The following is a 12,153-nucleotide window of genomic DNA, read 5'->3' as shown; positions in this document are numbered from 1 at the left end:
ACCATTTTCCTTTCTTTCAATGGCGTAACTCTTGGAAGTTAAGCTGATTTTGCATGAAAAAATGATAATAAAGGTCCTGGTGGATATCAGAGGGTTGAGCAGGTTAAGGAGAGTATTAAAACTGCTGTAAGAGCAGCTGCTGCTTTAGGCTGGGGGAATCAGCCCACATACCTGCATCGGTTAAGGGGTGCACGCTGGGGAAGGGCTGGGTCCTGAGTGACACCCTGAATGAGTGCCCAACTCTCCTGCCTCCTGCAAACTTCCATCCCAGCCTCTCCCAAGCCCATCCCTGTCATCTGCTCTAAGTGGGGCCACCCAACCCCCACCCAAGCCAGCCCCTCCCAGTGACAGACACACACACACACACAGCTCCACACCTTTTGGGTTGGTTGGTTTGTTTTGGTTTTTTTTTGGGTGGGTAATTTTTTTTTTTTGTTCTTTTTTTTTTTTTTTCCACTGTGGATGTTGTACCAGTTTTATTGGTAAAATTAACATGAAGCCTCACAAACGCTGGAACATGCTTTTCCTTTTAAAGAATTTCCACTGGACCTTAATGGTGAGCATCCAGTCGTTGACATATAAACTCTTACAAGCTGATGTGCACACGTGCGCCCGGGGGAGACGGTGGCAGCGTCCTGGTGTCAGGGATGGTTTCTGCGCGATGCACTGGGAGCCCACGATTCATTTGCCAGCCTTCTGGGCCTTCTGGGCAGACTTGGTGACTTTGCCGGCCCCGCCGCTCTTCTTCTCCACGTTCTTGATGACGCCCACGGCCACGGTCTGCCGCATGTCACGGACAGCGAAGCGGCCTGTGGGATGGAGAGCGGGGAGATGGGAGGGGAACGCTGAGGCTGAGCTCCTCTGGGAGGGTGATGGGGGGGATCTACACCCATCTCCTTGGAGCAGGTCCCTGCGGGAACCCAGCCCTGAGCTATCAACCCCTCACTCTGACCACCAAGCTAGTCGTGAGGCTCCCCTCTGTTTAAATTGATACTTAATAAATTTAGATCACACCAGTTCTCTGCAAGCTCCCAGCATTGCTAGAGCTTCCAGATGTGCAACATCAGCCTGCTCTAGTGGAAGGTGTCCCTGTCCGTGGCAGGGAGTTGGAATGAGATGCTCTTTAAGGTCCCTTGCTACCCAAACCATTCTAGGATCTAAGCATGGCAGTTCCCTGCATTAAAAGGTGGCCTCTGCTGTGCAAACTTCCCTCTTTCTTCTCCTGACCGCTCCTTTTAGGGCAGAGATGAGGAAACTGAAAAACATATCAGTGTTCAAAAACTACCAGGTTTGGTAACCATGAAGGAAAGGTCTTGTAGCTCCCAGAGATAAAGCCCTGCTTTTGGAAACCCAGCTTGGCAGGGGGACTGTCCCAGCCCATGGGACAGCACGTGGGGAACAACAAATTATCCTCAGCTCCCTCCCCAGTCTGACTGGTGGGGGGTACTGGGAGAGGCTTGGCACATTTGGTATCAGCTCCACACCCACAGGGCCTTCATGACCCTCCGCAAGAGACCTCCCAGGAGCCGTTCCCTTACCGAGGGGTGGGTACTGGGAGAAGCTCTCCACACACATCGGCTTGCCGGGGATCATCTCCACGATGGCTGCATCGCCCGATTTCAGGGACTTGGGGTTGTCCTCCAGCTTCTTGCCGGAGCGCCGGTCGATCTTCTCCTTCAGCTCGGCGAACTTGCAGGCGATGTGTGCGGTGTGGCAGTCGATGACGGGCGAGTAGCCAGCACTGATCTGGCCAGGGTGGTTCAGGATGATCACCTGGGGGGGGACAGAGCGGTGTCAGGGCGAGGCTGGGAGCCGGGGGGAGGTGACAAACCGTGCGTGGTGGCAGCACCATCTCTGCTCACCTGAGACGTGAACTGCGCCGCCTCCTGCGGCGGGTCCGACTTGCTGTCCCCACAGACGTTGCCGCGGCGGATGTCCTTGACCGAGACGTTCTTCACGTTGAAGCCAACGTTGTCCCCAGGCAGAGCCTCGCTCAGGGCCTCGTGGTGCATCTCCACGGACTTCACCTCAGTGGTGATGTTCACAGGTGCGAAGGTGACCACCATGCCAGGCCGCAGGATTCCAGTCTCCACTCGGCCCACGGGGACTGTGCCAATCCCTGCGGAGACAAGGACAGAAAACAATGAAATGTAATCTGCTTGGTGTATCCCTGGGCCATAGCCTGGATTCAGCAAAAGCAAGATATCTCCAGTGGTTTTCACATCCCTGATGGCCACACCACCAGCTGTGAGGGTGGCTCGTTAAATGAAGGGGATCTTTTATAGCCTGTGTTATCGGGAGACTGTGGTAAAATTCACCTTTGGAGGGAGGTGAAGGATTGTTTAGAGGAAAAACCTTGAAAAGAGGTTGGGAAGGTTGACTGGAGCCATCTGCTCTTCCACATCCACCCTGCTCCCTCCACCTCCCCTCTTCCCATGGTGTCTCTGCTTCCCAAGGATCTGCCTCATGGTAAAACCAGATCTTTTTGCCTCAGTTGAGCTAGGGAAGGACACAGACCTGATCATCACCTTTCATCTCCATCACAGACAAAGGACTACATTAAAAACCCTGCTAAATCCCATGTTCAATGCCTGCCTGGCTTCCGCAGCGCATGTGCCCATGGGAAAATGTGGAAAAGGTCTGGAAAAGGCTGTGCCTGCTGAATCCAGCAGCCGGGGAGTCAGCAGGAATGCCCACTGCTGCCAGCAGGTCAGAGAGCTCACGGGGTATTTATAGCTCAGAAAAGTGTCCCCATCACCTCTGCAGAGGGAAGGGGACACGCGCTCCCTACATGGCTGTGCCGTGGTACAGCTCAGCAGGCGGAGGTGCTGATGATGGACACCAGCATTTGGGAAGCACAGGCAGGTCGAGGCATCGGCTTCAGTGGCCCTCCCTTCTGGTCTTGTCCCTCATCTGTGTCACAGAATGTTTTTTGCTGCCTGCAAGTCGCCTGGCCAGCCATGACCTCTGGGGCTCACAAATTTGCAGCCATTTTGGCATCGTGTGTTCCCTGGGGAAAGCTCACAAACCTGCTGCTCCTGGGAACCTCTGGGCATGTCCACCTCCACCCCAGACAGCCCAGGCTCAAAGGGGGTCTCTGCCCTGGAGCTGTTACCCTTCTCCCCACTGTTTCCCGACACCTGGAAGTGTCATTCCCAAATTTCCAAGTAATGAAGGCTTCTGTTAAAGTAGAGGGAAGAGGGACACTGGCAAGGCTTTTTCTCACCTCCAATCTTGTAGACATCCTGGAGGGGCAGGCGCAGGGGTTTGTCTGTGGGGCGGGTCGGGGGCAGGATGGTGTCCAGGGCCTCCAAGAGGGACACCCCACTGGCGTTGCCTTCTTTGCGCTCCACCTTCCAGCCTTTGAACCAAGGCATCTGGAAAGGGAGCAGCAACAACAGAGTTATAGAATCACAGAATCACAGAAAGGTTTGGGTTGGAAGGGACCTTGAAGACCATCTCATTCCACCCCTCTGCCATGGGCAGGGACAGCTTCCACTGGACCAGGTTGCTCCAAGCCTTGTTCAACCTGTCCTTGAACACTTCCAGCCTGCACTGAGTGTGCCTGTCCTCAGTGTCCAGAGGTGAATGCAGAGAGATGTCCCACCAGGGCAACCTCCATGGGATTGGTCCAGCCCTGTCCTGGCTTCACCTGGGAGCATGTTTTTCACAGATGGTCCCTGCTCCAGTCCTAAATTGGATTCTTGAAGCTAAAACTGGCCAGAAAGGAGGCAGGGAGGAATGGAAATGTGCTTGTCAGGAGCTGTGGTTTGATGCAGGAAACTGCAGTGCTTTCTTGGAGTGACGCTGCACATCTGGAAGCTGTAGCAACACCTGGAGCTTTCCAGCAAGAAAAATTCCGTCCTGATTCTGATGCAACCCTAACATAACAAGCAGAGATCAGAGTCTGCAAAGCCGTTCCCTGCAGATAGAGAGGGTTAGATGATATTTTCCCATTCTGAGGTCAAATGTTTCCCATGTGCCCCAAATCCATCACACACCTCATGGACACGGTTTTTCCCTTAGGCACCAACACCAGTGGCACTGGGCAACAGGAATAGGGCTGGGATGAAACAGGACCCCTAAAGTGCCCCCGGTCTCACACCATGCCGAGAGGACAAGCCTATGCCAAGGCTGGTTACCTATCCTGCAATCTTACTACTTTTTGGAAGAAGCGAGGAAAAGAGCTGGATGCAGCCAGGGAAACCAGCCTGCATCCAAAGTGTTCAGACCAGCCCCTCTCAGGGGGTCATGTCTGACATCACTTGTCTTCCTTGGTGACAGTGGCAGGAGGAACCTGAGGACACTTCTGCAGTGGGTTCTCCCCAGGGCACTGCAGCTCTTGCCATGCAGCCAGTCCCAGCGCCAGGCACCAGCCTGGCAAAATGAGAACTCCAGCCAGCCAGTGAGGGAGCCTCATGTGATGCTCAGGATGACTCAGACCTTCCCCTAGCCTGCTGTTGCATGGCCCAAATGCGGGGCAGGGACCTGTGCCAGCAGCTGCCCTGGCGGCCGCCGCCTGCGGGCTCTGCTCTTGAGAGTGACAGTCACCATATGCCTGCAGCTCCCGTCCCTCTGCCCCTCACAGCTTGGGGACATGGGAAGATGGCAACCTCTGCCTGTGACACCTGCTACCAGAGCTGTCCCTCTATCCAGGGAAGTTCTGACATCCCAAAAATCAGATAAAGGCGCACTTAGACACCTTCTGGGAGCAAATCTCCCCTGTGAAACCTCAGCGTGGCTCCAGGGTGAGAAGAAACTGCAAGCCCTGGTTTGTGCTGCCTTCTGTGGCCAACCAAATAAAACCTCTCTTATGATAAAACCTCTCTTATGTATTCCCCAAATCTGCTTCCCAAGCAGCAATTCCTCCTCCACCACTCCTATGGCAAAAGCAGGATATGACCAAACCCTGCAAGGCAGGCAAGCTTCAGCCTCCAGCCCCCCACAACACCCACTGAGCTCCAGCTCTTTTGCACCCTAAGTCTGTTTTACACAGCAGTCGTCTTCCTCTGATTTTCCCCAGCCCATGAGCATCCCAACACCCCCACCCACACACCCCAGTGCTGAGGATGCAGAGCCAGGCCATCTCACTCCCTTGCACCACAGATGGGTGCGTTTCTGTTGCAGCATCCCATCATTTGGGCTGAGCCTCCCAAATCACACAGAATGGCCCCATTCTGCCAGCTGCAGCAAGAGAAAGCTGCTTCACAGAAAAGCCCATTTGCCAAAAAGCTCCTAAATGTCAAACTTTGATGGAAGCACGGCCCAGCTGTCATTTTTCTGCAGTTGGCCTTGGGATTCTGCACAACAGGGATGTGGGCTGGAGTCTCCCACACAGAGCTGGCTCCAGCCTGACGTACCACCGCACCCTCCCTTGCTCAGAGGTGGCAGGAGCTGCAGGGATGTCATGGCTCCAATCCCCACTTTCTGATCAGTCCCCTGACAGACAAGTCACTTGACTGCCTTGTGCTTCAGTGAAACCTGTCCAGAAATTGTGAGTGAAAATGATCAGAGCTTTTTTTGGGCAAGGAAGGAGAGGGGAGATATCTACACCAGTTTCCTGCTTGAGCTTTCCTGGAGGTGGTGCAATATGGGGAAGATGAGTCTGTCCCTTCACCCTCTCCAGCCAAGCTCATGCTGTTCCACACCAGGCCAGGCTTTCTTCCCAATTCCCTAGCTCAGCCGGCTCCTGGGAACGCACCCAGAAGCCAGCTGCCTCCTTACGACAACAGAGAGAGTTTTTGAAGCCCCTGCTTTCTCTTGGGCAGCACATCACACTGAGGACCTGCCCTGAGACCCCTCCAGAGGAAAGGGGTCACTGAGCCCCTCCTGCTCTGTGCCTCCCCTCTGCAGCCTATTAATAGGAGATTTGTTTGGGATCATCTTCCCAGCCCAGCAGCTGCTGACATTTGGGACCTGTCTGATTTGAGGCACCCAGGAACCACGGGGCTGGGTTTGGCACGGCCTTGGCTGACCTTTATCCCAGCTCTGCTCTGCAGGGAACAGGAATCTCCCAAGCACCCCAACAATTCCTTCCTTCCAAGCCAGCCCAGGAGAGTTGCCTTTCCTGTGCAAGGCAGGAGCTGCATTTCACAATGGTGTGAGTTTGCATTGCAACAATCCTCTGGCTCAGACTTGTGATCCCTGACTCCCTCAGTTGCTGCTGTGCTCATGCATTGCCTCCCTTGTCACAGAGCCCTACCCAGTAATCCACAGGTGATGTCCTTAAGCCCCCTTAAGCATCAAATTTCCCACTGGTTTCACAAGAGATCACTGGGGTTTCTCATCTGAGCAACTTGTTCAAGGTCATAGAGAAACCATCAGGAGAACAGGAACTTTGCTCTGGCCAGAACTTTCCAGCCCATCTATTCTTTAATAGACTAAAGCTCAGGTAGCTTTTCCTCCAAAACAACAGTGTCAGAGTAACAACTGCTAGCAGCAGCCTGTCTGTCAAGAAGCCTCTGTCCCTCTCAAGCTCTTCTTTCTGTCACAAGAAATGATGGCACAGGCCCACCCAGAGCACCCTGCCTTTGTCTCCCCACCATCCCCATTACAGAGGGAGAGGCATTGTAAAAATCAGCTGGACAAGGACCAGCCCCAAATGGATGCTCCAGGGAATCATGGTTTTGGCATGGGAAATCTGGTACCTCCTCAATAGAATGTCACCTGAAGAAGTGAGGTCCCAGCACTGGAACGGGAGATGGAGCCACCCCAGTAGCACACAGGATCGATGGGAAGGGGGACCTGATACCCAGCACAAGGGAGCCTGGCTGCATGGTGGGAACCATTCCAAGCCTGAGACCAGATCGTGTTATTTCCCTCGGAAAACAATGCCCTAAAAACACACACGGTGCTCCTGCTGAGAGTGACAATGGCAGGGGAAGGCTCCAACGTCACTGCGAGACTGACGATGTGAAAGCTTCAGATCCCAGCCCAGAAGCAAAGCAAGACAGATTCATCTCCTGAAGATGCTTGTGTTTAGCTGCTGGGCTGTCTGGCCAGGGTACAGCACCCAGTGTGCCCACAAACAGTGCACCCATTCATCCTGCCCGGGGCCAGTCAGAGCTACGTGACAGATCATCTCTGCTGCCAGCACGGGCCGTTATGCACAACGGGTGCCTGAAATGTTCTCAGAGCATGAAGGTCATCTGCAGCCTGAGTCAGGATCATCAGGGTGGGGGGGGAGAAGTCTAAAACAACACACACTTACGTTGGGAGAGGGCTCCAGCATGTTGTCTCCATGCCAGCCCGAGATGGGCACGAAGGGAACTGTGGCTGGGTTGTAGCCGATCTTCTTGATGTAGGCGCTGACCTCCTTGACGATCTCATCATAGCGTTTCTCGCTGTAGGGGGGCTCTGTGGAATCCATCTTGTTGATGCCCACGATGAGCTGCTTCACCCCCAGGGTGTAAGCCAGCAGGGCGTGCTCACGGGTCTGCCCGTTCTTGGAGATGCCGGCTTCAAATTCACCCACGCCGGCAGCGACGATCAGGACAGCACAGTCAGCCTGGGAGGAGAGAGCTAATGAAGCGCTGCTGTCCCCGGGGAGCACGGCCCTGGTGGCACCCCTGAGGGCACTGAGTGGTTCCCAGATGAGCGCTGCTCGTGGCTGGGACAGGCTCTCTGCCAGCTGCTACCCATAACCCTGCTGATCCCCCTCAGAACTGACCCAACTGTGTTGTTTCGGACTTGCCAGCTCCACATGGTTCTGCACCATGGGTGGGAAGCCAGGATGGATCCCTTGGGGTTGCATGACTCTGACCAGGAGTCATGACTATCCACATCTTGACTATCCACAGGCAAGGCCTCATTTAAAAACCTTCTGAAGTCTTGCAAATAACCTCCCTGGGTGATGGGTGAGACTCCAGACTATGGAAACCATGTTCCCCAGGTTACTTCTGTACCTAGAGGCAGGAGCTGCCTAGGTTTGACAGAAAGCCATGCCCAGCCTATCTGGCATCACCATGGGAATCTCACTGGGCATGTAGTGGGGTTCATCCAGCACCCATCAACCACAGGGAGATGCAGGAATGTCCAGCAGTTTAATGAGGGGAAACTACCCTACTCTGGAATGGCAGACCATTGAGTTTGACAATATGATCTGGTTTATGGGACAAAGACAGGTGTTTCAAGGAAAAGGAAGGAGAAAAGATCTGTGGAGTCTCCTTTATCCTACAAAACACAATGGATTGTTGAAAGTTTCTTGTATACCTCATTTGGCTGAGGATAAAACAACGTGGAGATATCCTCACACAAAGGCATGTAACTCACAGCATCCCAGCTCCCAGAGAGGCCCATATTCATCCCCACCTTCTCATGTAGGTGGAGAAACCACATCTTTGTGCCCCAAAGCACCCTTCCTCCCAGGTGCCCAGGGAAGTTCCAAACTATGGCACGCTGGGTGCCTTGGGTGGACCCTGCTCAGTGCTCCTCTATGTCTGCTCTCTCAAGTACCCACCTCCTAAAGGACTCTAGCAGCACCCCTATGTGACCCTGGGCTTGCCAGCAGGTCTCAGCCTCCCACCTTCAGCAGCCCCCCAATCCTCTAGTCCCCACTTCTCACCTGGGAGGTCCCAGTGATCATGTTCTTGATGAAGTCCCTGTGCCCAGGTGCATCAATGATGGTGATGTAATACTTGGTGGTCTCAAACTTCCACAGCGAGATGTCAATGGTGATGCCACGTTCACGCTCAGCCTTCAGCTTGTCCAGCACCCAGGCGTATTTGAAGGACCCCTTCCCCATCTGGTCAACGCAGAGACAAGAACCAGTGAGAAACCCAAGCCCGTAGCACTGGTGATGGGCACCCACCCTTCAGGGCACCTCCCAAGCTCACACAGGCAGAGGGTCACATTAAGGGTAAAATCCCCTAAATTTTGTGACAGCCATGATCTCATCACTAATGAATACAGGAGAAATGAGATATTGTTCTCAACACCATGGTCCTGCACAGCTGCTGGGAAATCACGATGCTACTGAACTGTACAGTAGCGTGGAAAGCTGTTTCTTGTCACACTAAATATCACTGAGAGGACATTTATATACTTATCCCATTTCCTAATCTTAATGCAGTTACTGAAAAAGGCCTGTTCATGAGAGCTTGTTATATTTCCCATGGCTTCACAGTGATGCATACTTAGAGGCATGGCCTCATGGTAGGCTTAGCAATGCTGGATGAATGGTTGGACTTGATGATCTTGGAGGGCTTTTCCCACCTAAATAGTTCTCTGGCTCTGTGATTTTAATCTATGAATCAAACCTGTGAGGCAGCTGGTTGGTGGAAAAGGGCGTTGCTGTGAGAGTGACAGAGGTGTAGGAGTGGAATGGGTTAAAAGAAAATTAAATGAGAGATGGTTGCTACGAGCAGAATAGAAGCATGATTGATTTTTGCCACAGAGTGTGCAAATTCACAAGAAAAGCTACTGTGAGCTGCAGGCAGACCAACTGTTGTTGCCAAATGGCCAAAATCTCAGCCAACATTGTAATGCATAAAATCACACTGGGGGAGATTAGCTCCAGTAAATCTCTCTGCCCTGTGATAAAGCACATTCCCTGGTAAAACCACAGTGGCACTTCTGAACTGCCTTCCCCTTTGGGTTGTGTCCTTTGACGTCACAACATCAGGGAGAGCCAGATCTCCCTCCAGGATGGAGGTGGAGCTCCCAGTCTGAGCTGGGGTCCTGCCAAGGAGGAGATGGGGCAGGACGAGCCCACCCCTTGCTGACCACACTGTGTGCTGGGGCAGTCTAGGGAGCCTGGCCAAAGCAAAGGGTTAATGAGCATCAATCATCAGCTCTTGGCCTCAGACACGAGTTTTTGTTAAGACAGTGAATGGAATTTAGGCCATTTGTGTGTGATTTAATGGGCTCCCACTGCTATGCAAGGTCAGAGCTGTGATACCCTGCTCCCATCCATCCATCCATCCATCCATCCATCCATCCATCCATCCATCCATCCATCCATCCATCCATCCATCCCACTGTTCCCTGCAATTGGGGTTTCTTGAGGCCAATTACAAATCATGGGTCAGAGGGAAGCACTCCTCAACGGCAGGTACCAAACACTTCAGCGATGAGCCTGGCAAAGAAAGATCACATCCAAACCTGCCCTGCCCACACCATGCCCAGGGGCTGGGCTGCCCCATCTCCCACACTCCAGCCCCACTCCCAGCCAGCACAAGGAATTAATGGTGACAGCCTGTTTCATAACAGCTGAGTGCTGCGATGACTTTGCAGCTTGCTCTGGAGGATTACAGGCAAAATCCTAAAGCCAGGGGCAAGCCTTCCCCTCCTCAGAGGGGACACCAGGTCGAGAATGTGCTGCCCCATGTCCACTGGGAAGCTGCGAGCTCTCACTGGGATGGAAAAGTCCAGAATCAAATCTCTGCTCCTGAACATCCCCCTGACATTGAGTTTAGCAAGGGGGTAGAGCAGGAGCTTGTGGGTTTATAGAATCACAAAATGGTTTGGGTTGGAAAAGACCTCAAAGATCATCTCATTCCAACCCCCCTGCCATGGACAGGGATACCTTCTACTAGACCAGATTGTTCCAAGCCCCATCCAACCTTGCCTTGAACACTTCTAGGGATGGGACAAGGTTAACCCTTTCCAGCATGCACATCAAACCTCCCTCTTGCCAGGGGAACAGGGAGGAGTCATTACAACCTGCTGAAAGCAGAGACACAGCAAGGAATGGTGCATTTGTGCAGTGCATTAACAATGGGCTATTCTTGGGCAGGAGCTCAATCAGCACATCCTACAGCCTTTCCCCCACCAGCAGCCTATTCCCTCACTTCTCCATGGGCAAACTGAGGCACAGAGTACACCCCCTGGCTCTCCTGTGGGAGCTGAGTGGGAATCAGCCCCTTATTGCCATGAGTCATGTCCACATACACAAACAGCTGGTCACCATGCATGAACCCCCCCCCAGAGCTCGGCATCACACATAACGTGAAGACAAATGAGATCCTTTATTTAGCAGTTTCCCTCCTTTCACAGGGTATATTCAGTTACCCAGAGCCAGTGCTGAAAAATCCAGGGTATTATCTAGCTTTGCACAATACCTTCCCTGTTCAGTGCCAAAACCAGCCTGATTTTCCCCGAACAAACCCCAGCGAAGGGACAACTTTCTATTCGGAGACCGCAAATACCGATTTATTTATTTAAAAAAAAAAAATAGAACAACTCGTCTTTCAGAGATACTGTTACCTCTGCCCTTGAGTCAAAAGAAAAAAAAAAATATAAAAAAAAATCCTTGCTCTTTTCTCTTGAAAAAAACCCAAAAAAAATAGCAGAACCTAGTGGGGTTTTTTTTGTTGTTGGTTTTTTGGGTGCACGCAGGCCTCCATTTCCTGTGAATGCCACCTAATGGAAGAAAACCCTTCCCCAGCCCTGCATCAGAAAATGGAGTCTGTAAGCTCAGTCAATAGGCTATTAATAGCAGCCTCTGGTCCCCGCATATTCTGGCAAGTCAGTGAAAGTGTCTGTTCAATTAAAATTGCTGCAATCACATCTACGATAACCTTATCGTGCCTTATCTGATCCGTAGGTAAAGAAGGGGGGATGGAAATATGGGAGGATATCAGCAATTGTTTTAAAGCAGGGCAAAGGGATTATTTTGTATGGAGAAGAAGGTGTTCACTTAAAGGATGGAAAAAAAGGGCTGGGAGCGAGGCAGGAAAATGGGGGTTTTAGCTCAGATGCCATCGGCAAATTAAAAGGGTTAAGAAAGACCGACAGCAAAATGTCAAATCAAGAGTGGCAGCTCTGTAAATCTCTTTTGTGTTTTTTTTCACTGAATAATGATCTTGATCAGAAAAAAAAAAAAAAAAAAAAAAAAAAAAAAAAAAAAAAAAAAAAAAAAAAAAAAAAAAAAAAAAAAAAAAAAAAAAAAAAAAAAAAAAAAAAAGGTTGGGGGGGAGAAAAGGGAAGGAGGGATATCTGCATTAAAGATTCCCGGAACGATGACGACAAGCCATCTTCTGAGTGACAGGAGCTGCCCTATCCATAACACAGCCAGGCTGTTCCCAGCTCACCCACCTCTCTAGAATTTACCATCATTAATTTCTCAGAGCTTCCAAATTCACATTTTTCTTCTTCTCAAGGCTATTTCTTCCTCTTTAATCTCAGGCTTTGCCACATTACAGGTACTGGGTG

The 12,153-nt window shown here is 51.8% G+C and overlaps 1 protein-coding gene across 1 annotated transcript in view; it reads right to left on the bottom strand.

Moving 5' to 3' along the window:
* Positions 1–459: 459 nt before the first annotated feature.
* EEF1A2 (eukaryotic translation elongation factor 1 alpha 2) overlaps positions 460–12,153 on the bottom strand; it is a 15,016-nt gene continuing 3,322 nt past the window's right edge. Inside the window, exons 3-8 of the mRNA XM_027881579.1 lie at positions 8,564–8,743; positions 7,211–7,507; positions 3,227–3,377; positions 1,863–2,119; positions 1,539–1,773; positions 460–809 (exon numbers count right to left, since the gene is read on the bottom strand). Coding sequence (XP_027737380.1) covers positions 682–809; positions 1,539–1,773; positions 1,863–2,119; positions 3,227–3,377; positions 7,211–7,507; positions 8,564–8,743 — 1,248 coding nt within the window. The 3' untranslated portion in view covers positions 460–681. The remainder of the gene's footprint in view (positions 810–1,538; positions 1,774–1,862; positions 2,120–3,226; positions 3,378–7,210; positions 7,508–8,563; positions 8,744–12,153) is intronic.

The sequence above is a fragment of the Empidonax traillii genome, unplaced genomic scaffold (assembly GCF_003031625.1).
Source record: "Empidonax traillii isolate 1590-97213 ecotype Southwest subspecies unplaced genomic scaffold, ASM303162v1 scaffold91:size2966241, whole genome shotgun sequence".
In the NCBI taxonomy this organism is placed as follows: Eukaryota; Metazoa; Chordata; class Aves; order Passeriformes; family Tyrannidae; genus Empidonax; species Empidonax traillii.
The sequence above is the reverse complement of the archived record's forward strand: the minus strand, read 5'-3'. Positions and strand labels throughout refer to the sequence as shown.